General features: G+C 52.7%; 1 protein-coding gene across 2 annotated transcripts in view; it reads right to left on the reverse strand.

Annotated features, from left to right (window-relative positions):
• Positions 1-14,607, reverse strand: part of CAMK2A (calcium/calmodulin dependent protein kinase II alpha) — a 71,273-nt gene extending 56,666 nt beyond the window's left edge. The window contains exon 1 of one of the 2 annotated variants that reach the window (XM_054488261.2): positions 14,240-14,607. In XM_054488261.2, coding sequence (XP_054344236.1) covers positions 14,240-14,301 — 62 coding nt within the window. In that variant the 5' untranslated portion in view covers positions 14,302-14,607. The remainder of the gene's footprint in view (positions 1-14,239) is intronic. The other variant, XM_054488262.2, reaches the window with a different exon arrangement.
• Positions 14,608-18,464: the final 3,857 nt, after the last annotated feature.

An 18,464-nucleotide genomic window follows, 5' to 3' on the forward strand; every position in this document is an offset into this window, starting at 1 on the left:
CCCTGCTTAGAAAAAATTCACTTTTCTTCCTTCATTCCCACGCTTCTGGCCACCAGCTATGAAGGGGTTTTTTTTCACACCAACTGATTCTTTGGACACCAGTTGGGTATCCTATAATTCAGTTATGAAACTAACTACCTAGAGTTAGTGCAGACCCCACAGGTTAAGGGCTAAGTCCTACAAGACTGTCCCCTTGCTTCAGATACCAATCACAAATAGTGGGTCCTCAGGTTACCCACAATTCTGTCCACCCAGCTAGTGACTGGGGGATCCCACAACACTCTTCTTTTATAATTTTCTATGATGACTCACAAAACTAGGAAAACGCTTACTTAACACTTACCACTTGTGCGTGTGTGTGTGTTTACAATAAAGGTTATGATAAAGGGTACAGATGAACAGCTTGATGAAGAGGGGCACAGAGCAAGGTCTGGACGGATCTTGAACACAGGAACTTCTGTCCCCATGGAGTTGGGGTGTGTCACCTTCGGGGTATGTGGATGTGTTCACCAAACCGGAAGGTCTCCAAGCTCCGTACTTAAGAGACCTTTATGGAGGCCTCATCACTAGGCATGATTGATTATTAACTCAATCCCCAGCCCCCCTCCCCTCCCTGAGAATGGGGGGAGGGGCAGAAAGTTCCAAGCTTCTGGCCACGGTTTGGTCTTTCTGTGACCAGCTCCCATACAGGCACCCACCCAAAGCTGCCTCTTTAGAACAAAAGATGCTCTCATCACCCAGGAAATTCCAAGGCAGTTGGGAGCTTTGAGTCAGGAACTGGGTTCTAAGACCAAATATTAGAACAAAAGATGCTGTTAGTACCCCCATCACTTAGAAAAGTAAAAGGGTTTGGGGAGCTCTGTGCCAAGAACCAGGGACAATGACCAACTATATATTTCTAGATTTCTTATTACATCATATCACAACCCTACATCCCCATCTAACTCAGATTGGTGGTGGCTCCTCCACCTGCTTATTTCTCCCACCCTGACAGTGAGTCAGGTGGGAGGGACAGGACTTTCACTTTCTCCTCTCTGCCCCCAGTGCTTAAATATCCAGTGTCTAGTGCCGATAGAGCCTCCATGAGTGTTACTTACAGGAGAAGGAGGTAGATTTCAGCAAGAGTGAGAGAAACTGAAGTGAGACAGGAGAGGAGATTTTCAGATGGGGTGTTAGGAATAGGAAGTCATCTAAGGAAGGTGGGGGACAATTGGTCTCTCAAAGGTGCCCACCCTACCCAGGCATGGAGATGGACCCCAAAGACCTTTAGGTCCCCCTCTAGCTGGGGGCCATGATTCTTAAAAGCCCTATGAGAAAAAAGCTTAAAGTAGCCACATCTGGGCAAGGTTCTGAGAACTCTAGGAAGAGAAGGGCAGAAAGCGGGGAAGGTTGTGAGCTCCAGGGTGCAGGAGCTGGGTCTCATCCTGTTCACCAGCACCTGACAAAGCTTGGTCCAGAGCTACAGCTCAACTAATATGTGTGGGTGGATGGAGGGATAGAGGAAGGAATGGTTGGACAGGCGGAGGGAGGGATGAATATAATTTCTCCATTAGAGAGGCAAAACTCCATTCTAGGTAAAGACCTTAGATCAGTGATTATCAAACTGGCTGCCTCAGAATCCCCTGGAGGATCTTTGAAAAAACAGATACTGGCCGGGCATGATGGCTCACACCTGCAATCCCAGCACTTTGGGAGGCCAAGGTGGGAGGATCTCTTGAGCCCAGGAGTTTGAGACCAGCCTGGGCAACATGGCGAAACCCCGTCTCTACTGCTGAGCATGGTGGTACACGTCTGTGGTCCCAGCTACTCAGGAGGCTGACGTATGAGGATCACTTAAGTGCCGGAGTTGGAGGTTGCAGTGAGCTGAGCTAGCATCACTGCACTCCAGCCTGGGTGACAGAGCAAGACTCTGTCTCAAAAGAAAAAATAAGCAGATTCCAAGGTCCCACCCAGACCTCCTAAATCAGTGCCTCTGGGTGTAGGTCCAGGGAATTTGTAATTTCATTTTAACTCTGTCTGTGGGTGATTCTTTCCCAGGCAGCCCAGCACTGCCCAACGCCTTCCAGGGAAGTCCTGCTGTGTATCCTGTCTCCCTTGGAAATCAGCACAGATGGGGGCCAGCGAGGGGGGCTCTGCGCAGGGAGGCCTGACAGGCCCCATGAGCCTGGGCTCTGGCTCAGTGAGCCAAGGCCATAAGAGCTACGTCTATAAAACAAGAGAAGCCATACTTGCTGAAGTTCCTCTTCAGAACAGCACCAAGCTTTTGTGTAAATTAGAGGCTCCTCACTGAAAGTCCATGCCGTAGGTGGGGTAATGTGGGGACCCTGGACCCTTTGAAGGACACCCTGTACATCCAAATGTAAGCAAGTGCATTTTTTGGAGGGAGGTAAGGGTGCATAGCTTTTATCAGATGCTCAGAGGGAGGAGTTTCTCAAAACAAGTTTAGAGCTTCTGATCCAGAGGGTACCAGCCCCTCACAAGCGCAGAAGTCTTCTTCCCTTCAAATGTACGTTCGCCATTAAGCACCCTTTTGATCCTCACAGCAATCCTGTGAAGTTGGAATTCCGATCTCCCATTTAATAGATCAAGAAACTGAGGCCTCAAGTGAGCAGGCATATTCTTAATTGAGGCTGTGAAGAGAATCCAGGTCACTTGCACTTTTTCTTCTGACTCAACCAACAACAGAAGAATGCGGTCCTCAAGAGCAGAGGCTCTGGGGTCACAAAGACCTGTAGTCCAATCCTAGCTCACCCCCAACTCTGTGACGCTGAACTTGACACATTACCTTTCTGCGTCTTCCTGTTAGAGGGCAATAATAGCCTCTGCCTCCTGGGTTTGTTGGGGAGATTAAATGAGGTAACTAGTGCAAAACACTTGGCACAGTACTAAGCACATGGGACATAGCTGGGGAAGAAGGGGGTCCGAACGAGGAGAGGAAAGGGGCTGGGCTGCTACCTAGGCGGCCCCAGGCTCCATCCCTGCCTGCCGTGGCGGTGGAGATCAGAGGAAAGTCATAGCCAAAATGAGAGTGAAGGCAGTGAGTCGGCAGCCCTAACCTCCTCCCTTTTTCATCTTCTGTTTAAAAAAAAAAACAAAAAAAAAACATGTTTCTGTATTCTTGTCCTGCATGAACAAGTGGCCATAGCCCAGAAACCTTGGCAAACAGAAGAGCCAGCCCACTCCTCTTGTGGCCCTGAGCTGAGCAGGCAGCCAGCAGACGGGTGGGTGGGCCAGAGCTTGGGAACAGGACAGGGCAGGAGAGGCAAGGAGGCCAAGGTGGGGAGGGCAAGGGTGGGAGGCGATGGCCAAGAGTCCCAAGAGGAAGGGATGAGGCCTGGGTGTGAGGGCTGTGGCGGATGGCCATGGGCAGTCCTGGAAGTGCCTGTGAAAGTGTTCCTGAATTCCTCGAGGGGTGTAGGGGAATGCCCCTGGGTGCAAAGGAGGAGGGGTGAGGGAAGTGTTCCTGGGTGCAAGGGGCGGGTGTCTGGCCATAGGCGTGTATTGGCAACCTGGTCTAGCCCCTAAGAGTGTGATGCTGTGAGGTTGTAGGTGTGACAAAGCACATGTATATCACCCTAGGTATGAAGCGTGCATCCATGTGAGCCAGAGGGTCACAGAGTGTAGGCAGGGAGGGGTGTGTGGGGGAGAGACAGACAGGCAGACACTGGAGGAACCAAGTCTCAGCCCTCAGCCCTGCTGGGAGGACTTGGGCAAGAACCAGCCCCAGTGAGGGCCGCAGTCTCTTCATCTGCAATGTGGAGGCTGGGGTAAGGATGAGAATCAGGAACGCCGTGGCTTTTCAGCTCTAGCGTTTCATACCAGTGCCATTCAACAGAACTTCCTGTGTTGATGCACACACTCTGAGCTGTCCACTGCGACAGCCACTAGCCACAGATGCTACAGAGCACTTGAAATGGGACCAGTGGAACTGAGCACCAAATTTCTTATTCTATTTAATCTAAATAACTATATGTGGCTAATGACTGCCACATTGGAGAGCGCGGTTTTACATAGAGAAGAGCAGGCACTCCTGAATCAGACCAAGCAGAGTTCACATCGTGGGTCAGCTACTTCCTAGCAAGCTACTTCACCTCAGTAAGCCTGTTTCCTCCCCACTGCAAAGTATGGATAATAATAGTACCAACCCTATGCAGTTGTTTCAAGGATTCAAAGAGATAATAAGGTAGGCAATGAGTTTGGCAGAGTCCCTGGGGTATAGTAAATGCTCAAGGAACAATGCCTTGTGTAGGCATCATTATCCACGAAGAGAGGACAGCTGGCATCATCAGAAACAAAATGGACATTGTTTGCCAAGCTCGGGGAAGAAGCAAGCCAAGGTGGAGGGGTGTGAGAGCTACAGCGAGGTGGAGAATGGGCTGCTCACCAGGGCTCAGTAGCCTGCCCCTGAGGGTGGACGAGCAGGAGTGTGGGCAGGCAGGGAGGCCCCCCTCCAGCACTCCGGCAGACAGACGGAGAGGGCACAGTGACAGTGGGTCCGGCGCATGGCTGAGAATGTGGGAACGTGCTAATGGGCTGTGAAAAGCAAGATTCACGCTGGGAAATTGTTTTCTAGCTGCCTGGCAGGCAAGGTGGCCTGGGCGTAGCTGGCTGCCAGCCCACAGGGGCCCACTGCCCTCTCTGGCCTGAAACAGCAGGAAGAGTTGACATGGCAGCCAAGTGCAGCTCCAGCAGCACTAGATGGGGACTCAGAAGTCCTGAGCCCTCACTCAGCTTGGCTACCAGCTTGCTTACTCTTCTGGGCCTCAGTTTCCTCATTTGAAAGATGTGACCAGCCCCGCTCCCTTCTGGGGCTATTTGTGAGGGGTCTCTGCTACCCAAGACTGGTTGCTGCCACTTTCTCTAAAGGAAGCCCCTTCACCTTCACCCCAAGCCACTCAGAGCCACATTACATCTGTGAGTCTCAGCAAACAGGAACACTTTCTATCGATCGTGGCCTTCTGGGGATAGCACTCACCCAACACTTCCCTCCACTCTGGGCTCTGTGGGGGTCTGATTGTCTGGGCCCCTTACGGTAGTCTTTAGTGTCTGCTCTTCATTGACTGTTTCCTCAAACACGCTCAGGTCTCCTTCCTTCCAGAAAAATAAAACTCCCTCCTCAAATAAAACAAAACAACCAAGAACCTTTCTCTCGACCCAGCAGCCTGGGCTGTTTCCTTCCTCCCTTCTTCTTTGCTGCCAAACTTCCAGAACAAATGTCCGACATCCGCCGCCTCCTCTTCCCACCTCCCACACTCCATGAACCCACCACAATCTGGCTGCCGCCCCCAGGGCTCCATAGAAGAAATGCCTGCGCCAGGTTCGCCCACCCATGCCTCCTGCCACCCTCACCACTACCCCTTGCAGTCCCCGCTGGAGCCTAATGCACCTTGCCTGCCCCACCCCAGGTAGCATTTGGCCCCACTGAACACAGCTTTGAGCTCGCCCTTCCTTTTGTTTCTGGGTCGCCGTGCTCTCCCGGCCTCCTCCATCACTGCCAGTGCCTTCGCTGCCCCACCTTCCCTCAGTATTGCTGCTCCCGGCCTCTTTCCACCCACCCTCTTACCACTCCCGCCCATCCCCTCTACCAGGGGCCATTAGCTGTGATCTCTGGGGAGGCTCTGGGCATTTGTGAACCCACTTAAAACTGTATTAAAATGATTCTGTGTCTGTGCATTGTTCTGGGCAAAGGATGCGTAGTCATCAGCTCTGCAAAGCAGTCCATGACTCCGCAAATAGTTAAAGCCATTGACCATCACCCAAAACTGAAATCCACATCCAGAGCTCCCTCCTGTCTTAGGAACTCTAGCCCCGTATTTCTGGCTACTCATTATCTTGCCTAGGTGCTACATGGCAGGTACCTCATAATCAAAGCCCAGTCTCTTCCCCAAAATTTCCCCACTCTTGGTTAAGATACTTAAGAAGCATTTCACTTCTCTGAGATGAGCTGGGGGTGATTTCAGAAAGTTCCTGGTCAAATGCAGATAGATCTGTTATCTGTAAGAGAATCTGCATCCAAAACCCCTTGGTGGTCAGTAACACATAGCCCAAGCTGGCTCATCTGATCACCCAGGATGTGGAACCCAGAATAGACAGGTTAGAATGCCTGGGGGAAGGAAAAGAGCTGGGGTTGGCCACAGAGGCAGCACCACGCACTGGGCTAGAGTTTGGGCCACATGTGGCTGCATCAGAACCTTGTGTAGCCCATAATGTCTTACTTTTGAAGTCCACCCCCTCCTATTCCAAAGCTGAAGAAACTGGGGCCAAGACTTTGAACCCAGGACTGCTGATTCATAGTCATTGCTTTTTCCAATATCCAGTACTCTCAGATTAGAGGGGGTCCGACCTTGAGGTCCATAGTTGGGCTTGGAGTAGGAGGACCTGTGGACAATAACAGCATTCTGCGTGTTGCAGTGAGTGTGCATTTTGGAAGGGGGAGAGTACCCACAGCTTACTTGAGATTCTCTGAGGGCTCCTAATTCCCAAAACAGTTAAAAAGCTGGGGTCAGTGTCATTCAGAAACAATGAGAAGCTTTTAGGCCTCAGCTTACCCATCTGTGAAATCAACTGTTGATAAGTAATTTTTAAGCCTTCTCTTTCTTTCCCATTTAGGCATTAGTACCTTTTGTTAATAATAAACAAACAAAACACAGCTATGCAGCTTCTCAAATGGCAAATAGATCAGAGGAGATGGGGCTGGATGCTCACTATCCCCTTTGCTTGACTCTCCCCACTTCTTCCCAGCTCTGTAAGCAGAACTCCACAGAACAAAGCATTATACAGCCAGAAAATTCTAGGACCTGTTACTGAAACCACACCTCTCCCATCCTCTCGACTGCCTGAGGCTGCAGCCACCCACTCCCAGACTCTAAAAGATGCTGCAGGGACGCAGTGTGCTCGAGCTGTCCCGCACTGCCCCCCCGCCCCCAAACACCAATCCAGCAGAAGTCTCGTGGGGGACACAGAAGGGCTGGGAACCGGAAGAATCTGTTTGCTGCAGGGAACACTGAACCAACAGAAGTTCCAACATATTCCTTGTTTTGGCTGCGCAAGGGTTTTTTTGAATGGGTCACAAAAAGAAAAAACAGAAAAATATCCTATTTTCTCTTTACAGTGCTTAAAGGCAGGGCCGGAGCCCAACAAGGCAAGGGACATGCCAAGGGGTGACTTTCTCCTCTGTCTTCGATGGCCTGGCCCTGTCCAGAGTATACACCACAAAGGCTTTCAGAGGTCCACGGGTCAGAGAGAGAGAGGCCTCCAGGGGTAGGACAGCCAAGCACTGGAGTGGACAGACACTGGAGTGTCCAGTTCTCATGTGTCACAGGCTTGTGTAACCATGGGCAAGGCCCTTGCCCTCTCTGGGCCTTAGCTCACCATCTGTAAGACAACAGAGCCCTCTTCCCTCCAATATACTGAATCGAACTGAGGGTACCATGGCTCTAAACCATCTCCCACTTCACTTTCAGTAAAGCATCTCCCCAGATGAGGGTAGGGACCTAGGGCAGGAGGCCTGCAAGGAAGGTAAAGCCATGGATGAGAGTGGGAATTTGCACATCTCTGCTGCCAGAGCACTAGCTCCTGAGGCCGCAGCCAGCTGTGGGATGCAGGAGCAGTTCTGACCATTGGAATGTCTTCCTTCTATGGAGCTGAAAGCTACCTCCCTTACTCTACATAGTCGGCAGCTCTGCCTCTAGGGCCTCTCAGGCCCCAGGACAACTCTGCAGACACGAGGGGTTAGGGAAGGGGGAGACATAGTCCCCAAGGGGTCTCTTCTGTCTGCTAAAGCCCCCCAATTCCTTGGTGTTCTCTCACTCGATTCAGCTTCCAGATCTTCACCACCCTGCCTGGCCCCCTCTTCCAGACAATCTACAGGTTTTTAATAGTCCTGCTAGGACCCAGCATCTGGAAATTGGGGTCAGGCTGAACAGGCCAGAGAAGAGTGGGACCCCAGATCCCCCTAGGGCTGACATGCTCCACTGAAATACATACCTCAGAGCTTTTGTCTGAGTTGTTCCCACTCTCAGGAACACTCTTCTACCCTCTTCCCTCTGGTTAACTTTTCCTCCTCTCTCTTACTTTCTCTCTTTTTTAAAAATAGAGACAAGGTCTTGCTCTGTCACCCAGGCTGGAGTGCAGTGGCATGATCATATCATAGCTCATTGCTTCCTCAGACTCCGGGGCTCAAGCAATCCTCCCACCTCAGCCTCCCGAGTAGCTGGAACTACAGGCGTGCACCACTGTGCCCAGCTAACCTCTGGGTAACTCTTATTCAGCCTCCAGCTCCCTAATGTCACCGCCTCAGGGAACTTTCCCTGATACCTCCCTCACCCCAACTAATTGAGGTCTCTTTGCAGCTCACAATTCCATGCATGTGGCCAAAGCCCTTATCCAGTTGCATTTAAATAATGATTTCTGAAGTGATTTAATTAATGTTGGCTTTGCGCTGGATTGTGAGCCCCGTGAGGGCAGAGACTACTTAAGTCTTGCATGTGGTGCATGCTGGGCTCAACCTAGGCCTGGGAACAGAGTAAATGCCCAGGAAATACCTGTTGAAAGGACGCAAGGATTCCAGAAGTGTTCCTCTTCTTATATGACCCTAAGACACCAAGGCCCTCAGCCTTCTCCAGCACAGAAAGTCTCATTGGCCTTAGAGTCCCACCTGACACCGTGGTAGACAGCCATGCCACACGAGGACCTAGAGGACCTGGGCTGGGTCTCAGCAGGTTGGGCTGCACCTGCACTCAGCAGGTTGCCTGGGGTAGGAGGCTTCCTACAGTGCCACAGAGAAGCTCCAAGAGAATGCCACAGGTGGTTCACATGCAGAAGGGGACTGCAGCAAAGAGGGACAGAGACAGAGGCAGAGTGAGACCAGAGAGGAGATGGAGAGAAGAGCACAGAGAAAGACAAGCCCTGCTAGCACCATCTTGCTATCCCTGCACTGGGAAATGGACTTGTGCTCTATGCCCTGTCATAGCCAGTGTGTGTGTGTGTGTCCATGTGCATGTGTGTGCTCCCATGAGCTGTGTGAAGACACATATGTGTGTGTGAGCACGCATGCATCAGCAACAGGATGCGAGTGTTGCACTCCGAGGCTCTGCCCTCACCCCACAGAAAGGGCCATGGCCCCGAATGCAGGGCATGCTGGCAGCAGTGTCACTGTGTGCTTGTGGAGGGAGGTGGGGAGGAAGGGAGGGAGGGAGGGAAGCTCAGCAGAGTGTCAGTGTGTCTCAGCCTGTGTGGGGGCGGCTGCGCGGGGGCGGAGGGCTGCAGCGTGCACCAGAACATGTGCGTGCCTGCCGCTCTGATGGCTTGGAGGAGAGGGAGGAAAGCTCGTCCCTTCCCTGTTCCTGCCACCCTTTCCTTGAGGTCTTGCCCCTCAATTTCCTGTCCTTTGGCCTCTGGTCCCTGCACGTCATCTAGTCCCCTAGCCGGGGCCGTGTCTCTCCTGTGGCCTTGGACAAACCACTTCTCTCTGAGTGTTGGCTCCCAGAGACCAAGGCAAGGACCATCTACACAATGAGCAGAGCATCTCCATGGTCTTTACAATTCCGATGTTCTGGAGGTCTGCAATTTCCCATGTGTGCCCTCCACAGAGGGAGGCTACAGAGGGTGGCATCTCTAATGTGGCATTGCAGGCATCTCCAGAGGTATTATGATCCCCATTTTAGAGATGGTAAAGCTGAGGCACACAAAGGGCAAGTGATTCACCCAAGATGGCCCAGTAAATTAGAGGCAGAATCATGATTGGAAAATCAGCAACATCTGAGTTCCCCTGGCCACATGGCCACTGCTCCTCTTCCCTTGTTAGTGAGCAAGAGGGAGGATGTTCCCCACATACGGCACCAGTCATGATCCCTCTCAGCAGTCTTCCCCCCACATGCTGGGTGCTGGAGACCTGGACATAATCCCCTGAGCCAGTCTCTCCACCTCCTCAAGCTGCGGTCTCCTCATCTGTAAGATGGATGAGTAAGCCCTGCCCACCTCCTTCAGAGATGAGCTAATGGATGAAAAGCCTCACCGGCCCCAAAGTGCTGTGGATAGGAGAGGGTATAAGAGGTGGAAGAAAAGCACGGCCCCCAGTCTTTGGGTACATGGATGCCCAGTGTCCTCTTTCCAACGTGACATTTTCCACCCAACAGCTCTGCCTGGGAAAGGCAGGATTGCTAAGCACATTCTACAGATGTTAGATCTTGGGTTCCATGAGAGGACTTGAGCACCCAGGCCCCAGGACCTCAGTACAGGGAGTTGCCTCTGGGCCACACTGCCACCCGTGGATCAACCCAGGTGAGAAGGAGCTTAGGTTGAGGAAGCTGCCCTCTCCTCCCTGTCAACCACGCTGGCCAACTGCAGCTTTGGCAACCCCTTCTGCAACCCCAGCTCTGCCTTGAGTCAATTTCAGATCTCTGTTTCTAGAGAGAAAAGAGTGGGCTGAGCTCTCTCTCTCTAGTCTCTCTTCCTCCCTCTCTCTCCCTCTCTCAAGTAAAATCTCCTTCGGAGACTCTTCCTATACAGCCCAGTGATGACACAGGCTGCAGGGCAACTTTCTGCCTTTCTAACCTCTCCTGGGGGTAGGATCAGAAGCCCAGAGAATGCCAATGGCTGGAAAAGGCTCGTTTTCCACTTCCTTGAACGTGACCCCTTCCCTGGGCCCTCTGGTGCATCCGTGGCAACCCCTTTGCCCAATAACCAGCATTCTTCCCTTTCTCAGAGAGGTCTTTGGAGAAGGCTGGATATGCTGGGAGCTCTGGCCTGGCCACTTCAGTCCACACTGAACCCTGGAGCTGGTGCAGCATGTCTCCTGCAAGCTTCGGTGCCGCTAGGGTATGGGCTTTTATTTCTCTCATCCTCAGGAGAGAAGAGGATTGGGTCAAAGGAAGAGGGATGAGCTCATCTCTGGATCCCAAGAGACAGCCCCACCCCAACCTTCTAGGAGACCGGAATCAAGTTCTTGACTCATCTGAATTCATATGCTTCAGTGGAACCTGCAGTCGAGTAGCATCAAGAGGCTCCAGTAGCCCTGCCCGGGGCCCTGGCCCCAGTCACAGGTTCCCAGAGGGCTGCCCACCAGGGCTGGAGAAGAGAAGCTACTCTCACATCCATAGCCAGCCCTGCCCGGGGCTCCTCAAAGGCCTGCAGTCCTGAGCCAGACCTCACTGGGCAGGATGCCAGAAGCCCTCCAGAGGGATTTGCCCTCCTCTCCTGCTGGGCAGCCCAACGCCTTGAAGGAGACCCAAAGGCTCCCATGTGCCCTTTTAGGGCCAACCTGGCTGCCTTTTCCAGTCACCCTGCTAGTGATCTGAAGTGGGTTCTGGAACGGGGGCTCAGCTTTTGGGTGGTGACTGCAGTGTCCCAGCTGGCAGGGACCGTGGATCGTCAATTGAAGGATGGGCCCTGCAGGTACCCTCATAGCTTCCTCCCACAGAAGAGGCCAGCCAGGGGGGACCACGGTTTGGTCAACCTCCTCCCAGCCCCAGATGGGCCAACTCCAGACAAAAGGTACAAGCCGATCCCATTCCTCACTTTCAGCCTTGCCCAGCCTTTGAGAACAACAACCGTCACCTGGGTAGCAATCGGCACTGGGGGCCTGCCGTGTGCCAGGCTCGAGGCTGCATCTCTACATGCACTATCTCATTGAATGCTCACAGCTCTTTTTATCTCCAGACTACAGGTGGGGGTAAAGAGGTAGCATAGCCTGCTTCGTGTCACAGAGCTATGGGTGATGAGGGACAGAGCCTGTGTCCCTAATGGCCATGCAGGGCATTGCCCCTCCCTGCACCACTGGATGCTCAGACTGAAGCTGCTGTGCAGAGCAGGAGCCCCAGGCTCCTCAGTGATGTGGTCTGGCCTTTTTTAACACAGACATCAGGGGTGCAGAATCAGTCCACTTTATCCCCTTGTCTCCGACACAAGCTTCTGCAAACTTAGGCTCATACACAGTCTTCCCGATGTCCTGCAAGCTCCTGACATTGCATGCAACATTTCGTAGGTTTGTGCGTTTTTCTGGGGAATGTAGATTTAGACTTTCATCAGATTCCTGAAGGAATATGTGACCTAAAAAAGGTTAAGAGCAGTCTGATGGTTCTGGAAGGAAGAAGTCTGAAATTGATTAAACAAGGCCTAGCTATGCCTGCTACCCTTGGTTTTCCTGCCATGGCCACACCAGGGCTCTTTTGCCCCTGAAATTCTCTGTGAAGGCTCACGAAGGGTCTCTCTGCCAAGTCGCCCCCACAAAACCCAGTCTTAATGATATCCATCTCCTCTTGGGGCAAAACATCACTTTTATTTTCACTTTGAGCGCTCGAGTCACATCTCAACTCCATCTCACTGTACTGATGACGCAGTCCTGCCAGAACCCAGTCTTGGTCACTCCCTGAAAGGCAGCTTCGTGGCTAATCAGGGAATTCTTGGGTTCTAGGCGAGCACTGGAAAACACCTGGAGAGGGGTCCCTGCACAAGTTTGTAGACAGCCTCGGTCCTCCAGAGCAGCCCCAAACATTTTGCTTCTGCCCCTACCCGCAAAAAAAGCACATTCAGAAAAGCTGAAAGTCTGCAGATAAGAGTGAACACACGTACACATGGGGGTATATGTGCTCAAGGGAGGTGGTGCATGCCTGTAGGATAGCCTGTGTGTGTGTGTGTATGTGTGTGTGTGTGCAAGCAGCCTTCCTGTGTACAGCCACAGGGCCACCTCCCACACATATGCAGACACCAGCATGAGCTCACACATACCTATAACACTCATACTCCCACATAAGCCTGTGAGCCCAGGCCTCACACATGCAACACATGCGTGTGCACACACGCGTACATCATCCTGTGTGCATGACCCCAGTCTTCACGTAGATGTGCATATCAAGACCTCACAGGAACACCATTGTGTCCGCATCTCATATGAGCATCCTCACACACCCCTAGACCTCACACACATGTGCCTTCCTATGTGCACACAGCTCTAAACTGCCATACATGTGCACATTTAATGAGTCATGTTTACACCCTTGTTCTCATTCAACCCAGCCAACAGCACTCTTGTAATACTCACACACATGCACCCTTGCCAGGCACACTTGCATTTTCAGGCCTTACACACGAAGCACCTCTTCCTGGTGCACACGCATGAATGCTTGCACACCCTTGCAGGGCACACCAGCATACCCCAGTGTCACAAGCAATTTCCCTCAAAAGCCCTTTTACAGCCACACATATCACTCCTCCTCAAAATGCACACTAGTACACACACATTCAGAACTCACACCAACACACACCTGCCTCCAGGGCCCCTCCCCCCATGCTCCTGCTACCACAGCAGAAACCAACCAGGGCATCGGTGCTCCTTTGCCCATAAGGCAAACTCTGCCTCCAAAATGCACCTAACCCTTGACCCATCCCAGGATCCTCCAGAAACCCAGCTGGGGACATCCAGGAATCCCTCCCTGACACTCCACACCCGACTGGGCCACCCTCAAGGGCCTCCCCTCTTTCCTCATCTTCCCATCCTTCTCTACACAGCAGTCATCAGGGCAGAAAATGAGCTCTGGGCTGGGCAACTTTGCTTGTCCAGAGCCACTGCACCCTTCATACCCTAGCCCCTGAAACAGCGGTGCTCCCCGCTACAGCTTGCCTGATTGCCCCTCCCCACCTCCCAACACCCGGGAAGCCTGTCATGCTCAGATATTAACCCCTACTGTACTGATGCCCTCACTCCTGGCAGGAGCTGAGAAGGGGGAGGTGGGGAGGGAGAAGTTGGCCACTCTGTACAGTCGCTGTAGATGTCTAAAGTCAGGAAGAACTACCGGGAGCTGGTGAATTCTCTGTCACTGGAGGTATCTAAGTGGAGGGCAGATGGCCACCTCAAGCAAAACTGAGAAGGAATTCCAGCTTTGGACCCAGCTGACTAGGAAAATCCCTTTTTAACCCTAAGTCTCTAAGAATCTGTGTGTACCCAGGTTGTGTGTACTTGTGTGCATTGTGTGTGTATGTGTGTGCACTGGCATACACTGTCAACCCTTCATCCCTACATACACACTCGCCTGGCTAGCTTGGCACATCTGTGCACCCATAAACATGCCCACGCCCGACTCTGGATGCTCTGTACACAGGCAGGTGCCCCCAAACCCATGCAGCCTGCCTTCATCTGCGTACACAGGAATGCTCCCCAAGCACTGCAGGCACACACACCCTGCTAGAGACCCTGACCTCCCCGCCCCCCATGCCCTCCAGGACTCCCTGAGGCACAACTCACTTGCCCAATTCCTCGAAGAGCTGGTACTCTTCCGTGAAGCGGGTGCAGGTGATGGTGGCCATCCTGGCGCTGGGCAGGCAGGTGAGGCTTGGGACTGGGGGACCAGGACTGAGGCGCTGCTGCTCTGCTCCCGAAGCTAGGGACCACTTGCCTGCCCGTGCTGCCGAATGCAAACAGAGAACCGGTTTGACTGATGAGCCCGGGGCTTCTGAGCATGGCACTGTGGCTGCTCACAGCCTAGCGAGCCTTCGTCAGCATCCAGGTCCCCATGGCAACCACCTCCGAAACGCCCTGTTCCCGTTGCCCCGGTAACTGCCTCCCCAACACCTGCCTGCCTTCCACTGCGAAACCTGCTCTCGGACACCCTGACCATACCGCACACAATACTGCAAGCCTGTGTGGGCCTGGGGGTGGGATGGACCCAGCACCCCTGGGGTGATGGACCCAAGGAGGGGCTGGAGGAGGTGGAATAGAACAAACTTTGTCCACAAGTGATCTTTTCTCTTCCCACCTCCCCCACTCCAACTGTGGGGCCCTTGTAGCAGACGGGATGGGATTAAGTGGGGCAAAAAGGCAGTTGCCATGGTAACAGCCAGTGGGTGCCGCATTCCGGATGGTCCCCAGGAAAGAATGACAGGATGCTGTTACCCTGGCAACTTCATCTCTAGAGAGACAGGTATTGCCCCGTTGCCCTGGCAACAGCTGGGTTCTAAGGTTTACAGGGAAACGATGGCTAATTCACAGGGATGGCTCTCCCTCTGTGGATCACTGTAGTCTCTGTAACTGTCTCTCTGTTGCCCTCCGTATTTTTTTTTTTTTTTTTTTTTTTTTTGCTTCTGCCTCTGTCTTTCTTGTTATGCTCGTGCTCTTTCAGCTCTCTTACCACCTTGTCCATCACACTAGCACTCTAGCTTGGCGCAGAAGTGCAGAGGACACCCCAGGATTCTGGAGGGAACAGCCCTGACTGCCTGCTCATCCCCACCTCTCACAGCTGTGACAGCTGCTCCCCTCCAGAGCCCTCCTCTGCAACCTCTCCCCAACCCTATGCCCCCAAGGGGACCATGGAAATCTGGTCTCCTGATACTCATGTCCCAGTTTCTGCTTGTGCTTCCAGTCAAGGTAAAAAAAAAAAAAAAAAAAAAAAAAAAAAAAGGGCGAGAGGGGGCTGTGGCTGTGGGGAGGTGAGCATGGCATGGCTTACCCAGGCTAGGCCACTGGCCAGAGACCTGCCGTGAAATCTTCAATGCAAAATTTTGTGGGCACTTTCCCTGACAACTTCAACTCTTCAGGGCATCAGCCATACCTACAGCCACAAGATCTTACTCCAAGGTCTTGGAGTTAAGAATAAAAGGGACTGGAGTTTAAGACTAAGGATCTGAGTTTGAGCTCTGATTCTTGGATATTTATTATTTTATTTATTTATTTATTTATTTATTTTGGAGCAGAGTCTTGCTCTGTCACCCAGGCTGGAGTGCAGTGGCGCAATCTTGGCTCACCGAAACCTCCGTCTCCTGGGTTCAAGCGATTCTCCTGCCTCAGCCTCCCAAGTAGCTGGGACTACAGGCGCACACCACCACACCTGGCTAATTTTTTGTGTTTTAGTACAGACAAAGTTTCACCATGTTACCCAGGCTGGTCTCAAATTCCTGAGCTCAGGCAATCCACCCACCTCAGCCTCCCAAAGTGCTAGGATTACGGGTGTGAGGCATCGTGCCCGGCGTTTGGACATTTATTAGCTGAGTGATCATGGGCAAGTCACTCACCCTCTCTGAACCTCCAGCTCCTTTTCTACACAACAGGGGAACGAAGGTGCCCTGCAGGGGAAGGCTGTGGAGATGGAGTGGGCTGAGGGCTATGAAGGCCTTTGGGAACTATGTAAACAGGAGGCCTCTTTCTAGGCTCTAGAGGAGGAAAATGAAGGTTTAAAGCGGGCCCGTGACCACCCCATCACTCTAGCTTGGACTTGGCATCTCAGACCCTGCATATCCCTTCCCCTCTCCACTGAGGAAAAAGGGTGCCTTGGCCCATTTCACAGCTTGATGGGCAGAGGCTTCATGCCAGCACCTGCCCCCAGTGAGCATGGGTTGGATAAAAGGATCCAGGCATCCAGACCCTCAGGGATTCTAGCCCACCCTCTCTGAACCTCCACATTGCCTTGCTAGTCCACTCACTTGCAGGACATGTTATCTGCTTGTTGGTATTCTCCAACCCCACAAAGTCCCTGACTCACTACCCTACTTGCAGGGGCCCCCTGGAGACATCCAGATAACCCTCCCATTCTGCCCTTCTTCCTAGGAGTGGGCTGTGGGGGAGAATAAAGGGTGAGCTCTCCCATTCAGCCACTGTTCCCAGGAGAGGAAAGGGAGGGCGGCAGAGGGGAAGAGGGGAAGTGAGCAAGGGAGGAGGGGGGTAATGGCTTAGCCACTAATTGCACCATTACCACCTTCGGAAAAAGGGAAAACCACTCAGTTTTGTTTCTGTGCACAATATGCTTCCCGCTTCTGCCGCCAACGTTGCAATTCAGAGGCAGAGAGGAGAGGCCTATGCCTGGGGGCTGCACAGCCGGCGGGCAGCAGGCAGGGCACAGAACATGGTGGCCAAGATACAGGCCTACGTGGGGAGGTGGGGGAGGGCTGCACTGCCACCCTCCTGCCCCAGACCCTCTAGCCTGTCCCCCAGGAGGGGATGGCTTCCACAAAAGAAAGTGCTGGAAGAGCGCTTAGTGACCACTGAGGCCACCTGCCATTGCACAGGGACAGGAGATGCAGTGTTGCTTAGTAGTTAGGGTGACTCCACGACTTACAGGCTATGTGATTTTGGGTGAATATCCTAACTTCTCTGTGCCTCTGTGTCTTCATCTGCATAATTGGGTCAATAATATTCCCTACCTCCAGGCTGTTCTGTGGATTAAATGAGACAAGCACAGTGGCTGACACTATAAATGCTCAATAAATGGGAAATTATTATTGAGAAACTCAAAAGCCCTCTCCCCTCACACACCTCTCCATGAATCATGGAAGCACACACCATCATCTCGAGTCCCAGAACTTCAGGGCACTGTTCCCTTAGTTTGCACTGGAGTTTAGCTCATGGTTTGGAAATCACCTTGTCTAAGCCTAGTTTGCAGCAATTTCTGTAGAACAAAGAACTAGAGCTAGAAGGAGAGGAACCACAGGGCTCCCCAGCTCATCAGGTGCCAAAGGAATGATTATGCTGTTTTAAAAATTCACAGTAAAACAAAAAAGCAACTATGCTGTGAGATTATGAGGCTGTATTAATGGAAATCTAATGTTCTGAACTGGGACAGTCCTGCGTGGCTGGGTGCTGGCCTGACCCCTGTTTCCTCTCCCCGTTCCCACTGATGAGATGGAGCATGCTCAGAAGTGAGCAGAGCACATGGGGAAGGCCCTGGCATCAGGTCCCTCAGAGGAAGGTGTGAAGGAATGGAAGCAGGAAGATGGCCACCTCTCTCCCTGTATGTGATGTGGAACACGGGGGCAGCCTCTGTGGCTGCTGGGAGCAGGGCCAGCACAGCCCTGCTCCTGTCACCTCTTTCTTCCCTACTTCCATCTCTCCTTTCCACTCTCCTTTCTTCTCTCCTCTTGCCTTCTGCTCTCCCTCATTTTTCCTCTTCCCTCCTTTGCATCCTTCCTTCTCGGTTCTCCGTCTTTCTCATCCTTTTTACTTCCTTTCTGGTTTCCAGCTCCCTCTCTTTCTGTCACTCTTCTCTCCCACCCCTGCTGGCCTGCACTGTGCATGAGGTCCTGGGGGATGGGCAAGTTGAGGGCTGCAGGATTCAGATAGCAGAGAGATGGCTAGAGAGGCAGAAGAGAGAGGAAGAAGAGGGAGAAGAGGAAGAAGTCCCCTCTGAAAGTCTTACACACGAGCACACACACACACACACCTCTCTGAGCCTTCCAGAGCCTAGCTCAGCAGTGTGGGCACAGCCTCAGACAGGCACCCCCCCACCTTCCTGAGGGTAATAGCCACTCTGCTGAGAAGGCATGACTGCTAATTCACCACCTCCCCTGAGCCCGCGAGGCTAGCAGCTGCGCCCGGTGGTGGCGGGCACTGAGGAGCCAGCCGTGCCTCTGTGGCGCTGAGAGAATGAACCGATGATTGCAGGAGGGGGACAGTTCCTGCCAAACTCCCCACTCCCCAGGGCCAAAGCAGACACGAGAGGCAGCACGTGTGCCCCCATCTGCAACACGCGTGTGGCATTCGA

The sequence above is a fragment of the Pongo pygmaeus genome, chromosome 4, assembly GCF_028885625.2.
Source record: "Pongo pygmaeus isolate AG05252 chromosome 4, NHGRI_mPonPyg2-v2.0_pri, whole genome shotgun sequence".
NCBI lineage: Eukaryota > Metazoa > Chordata > Mammalia > Primates > Hominidae > Pongo > Pongo pygmaeus.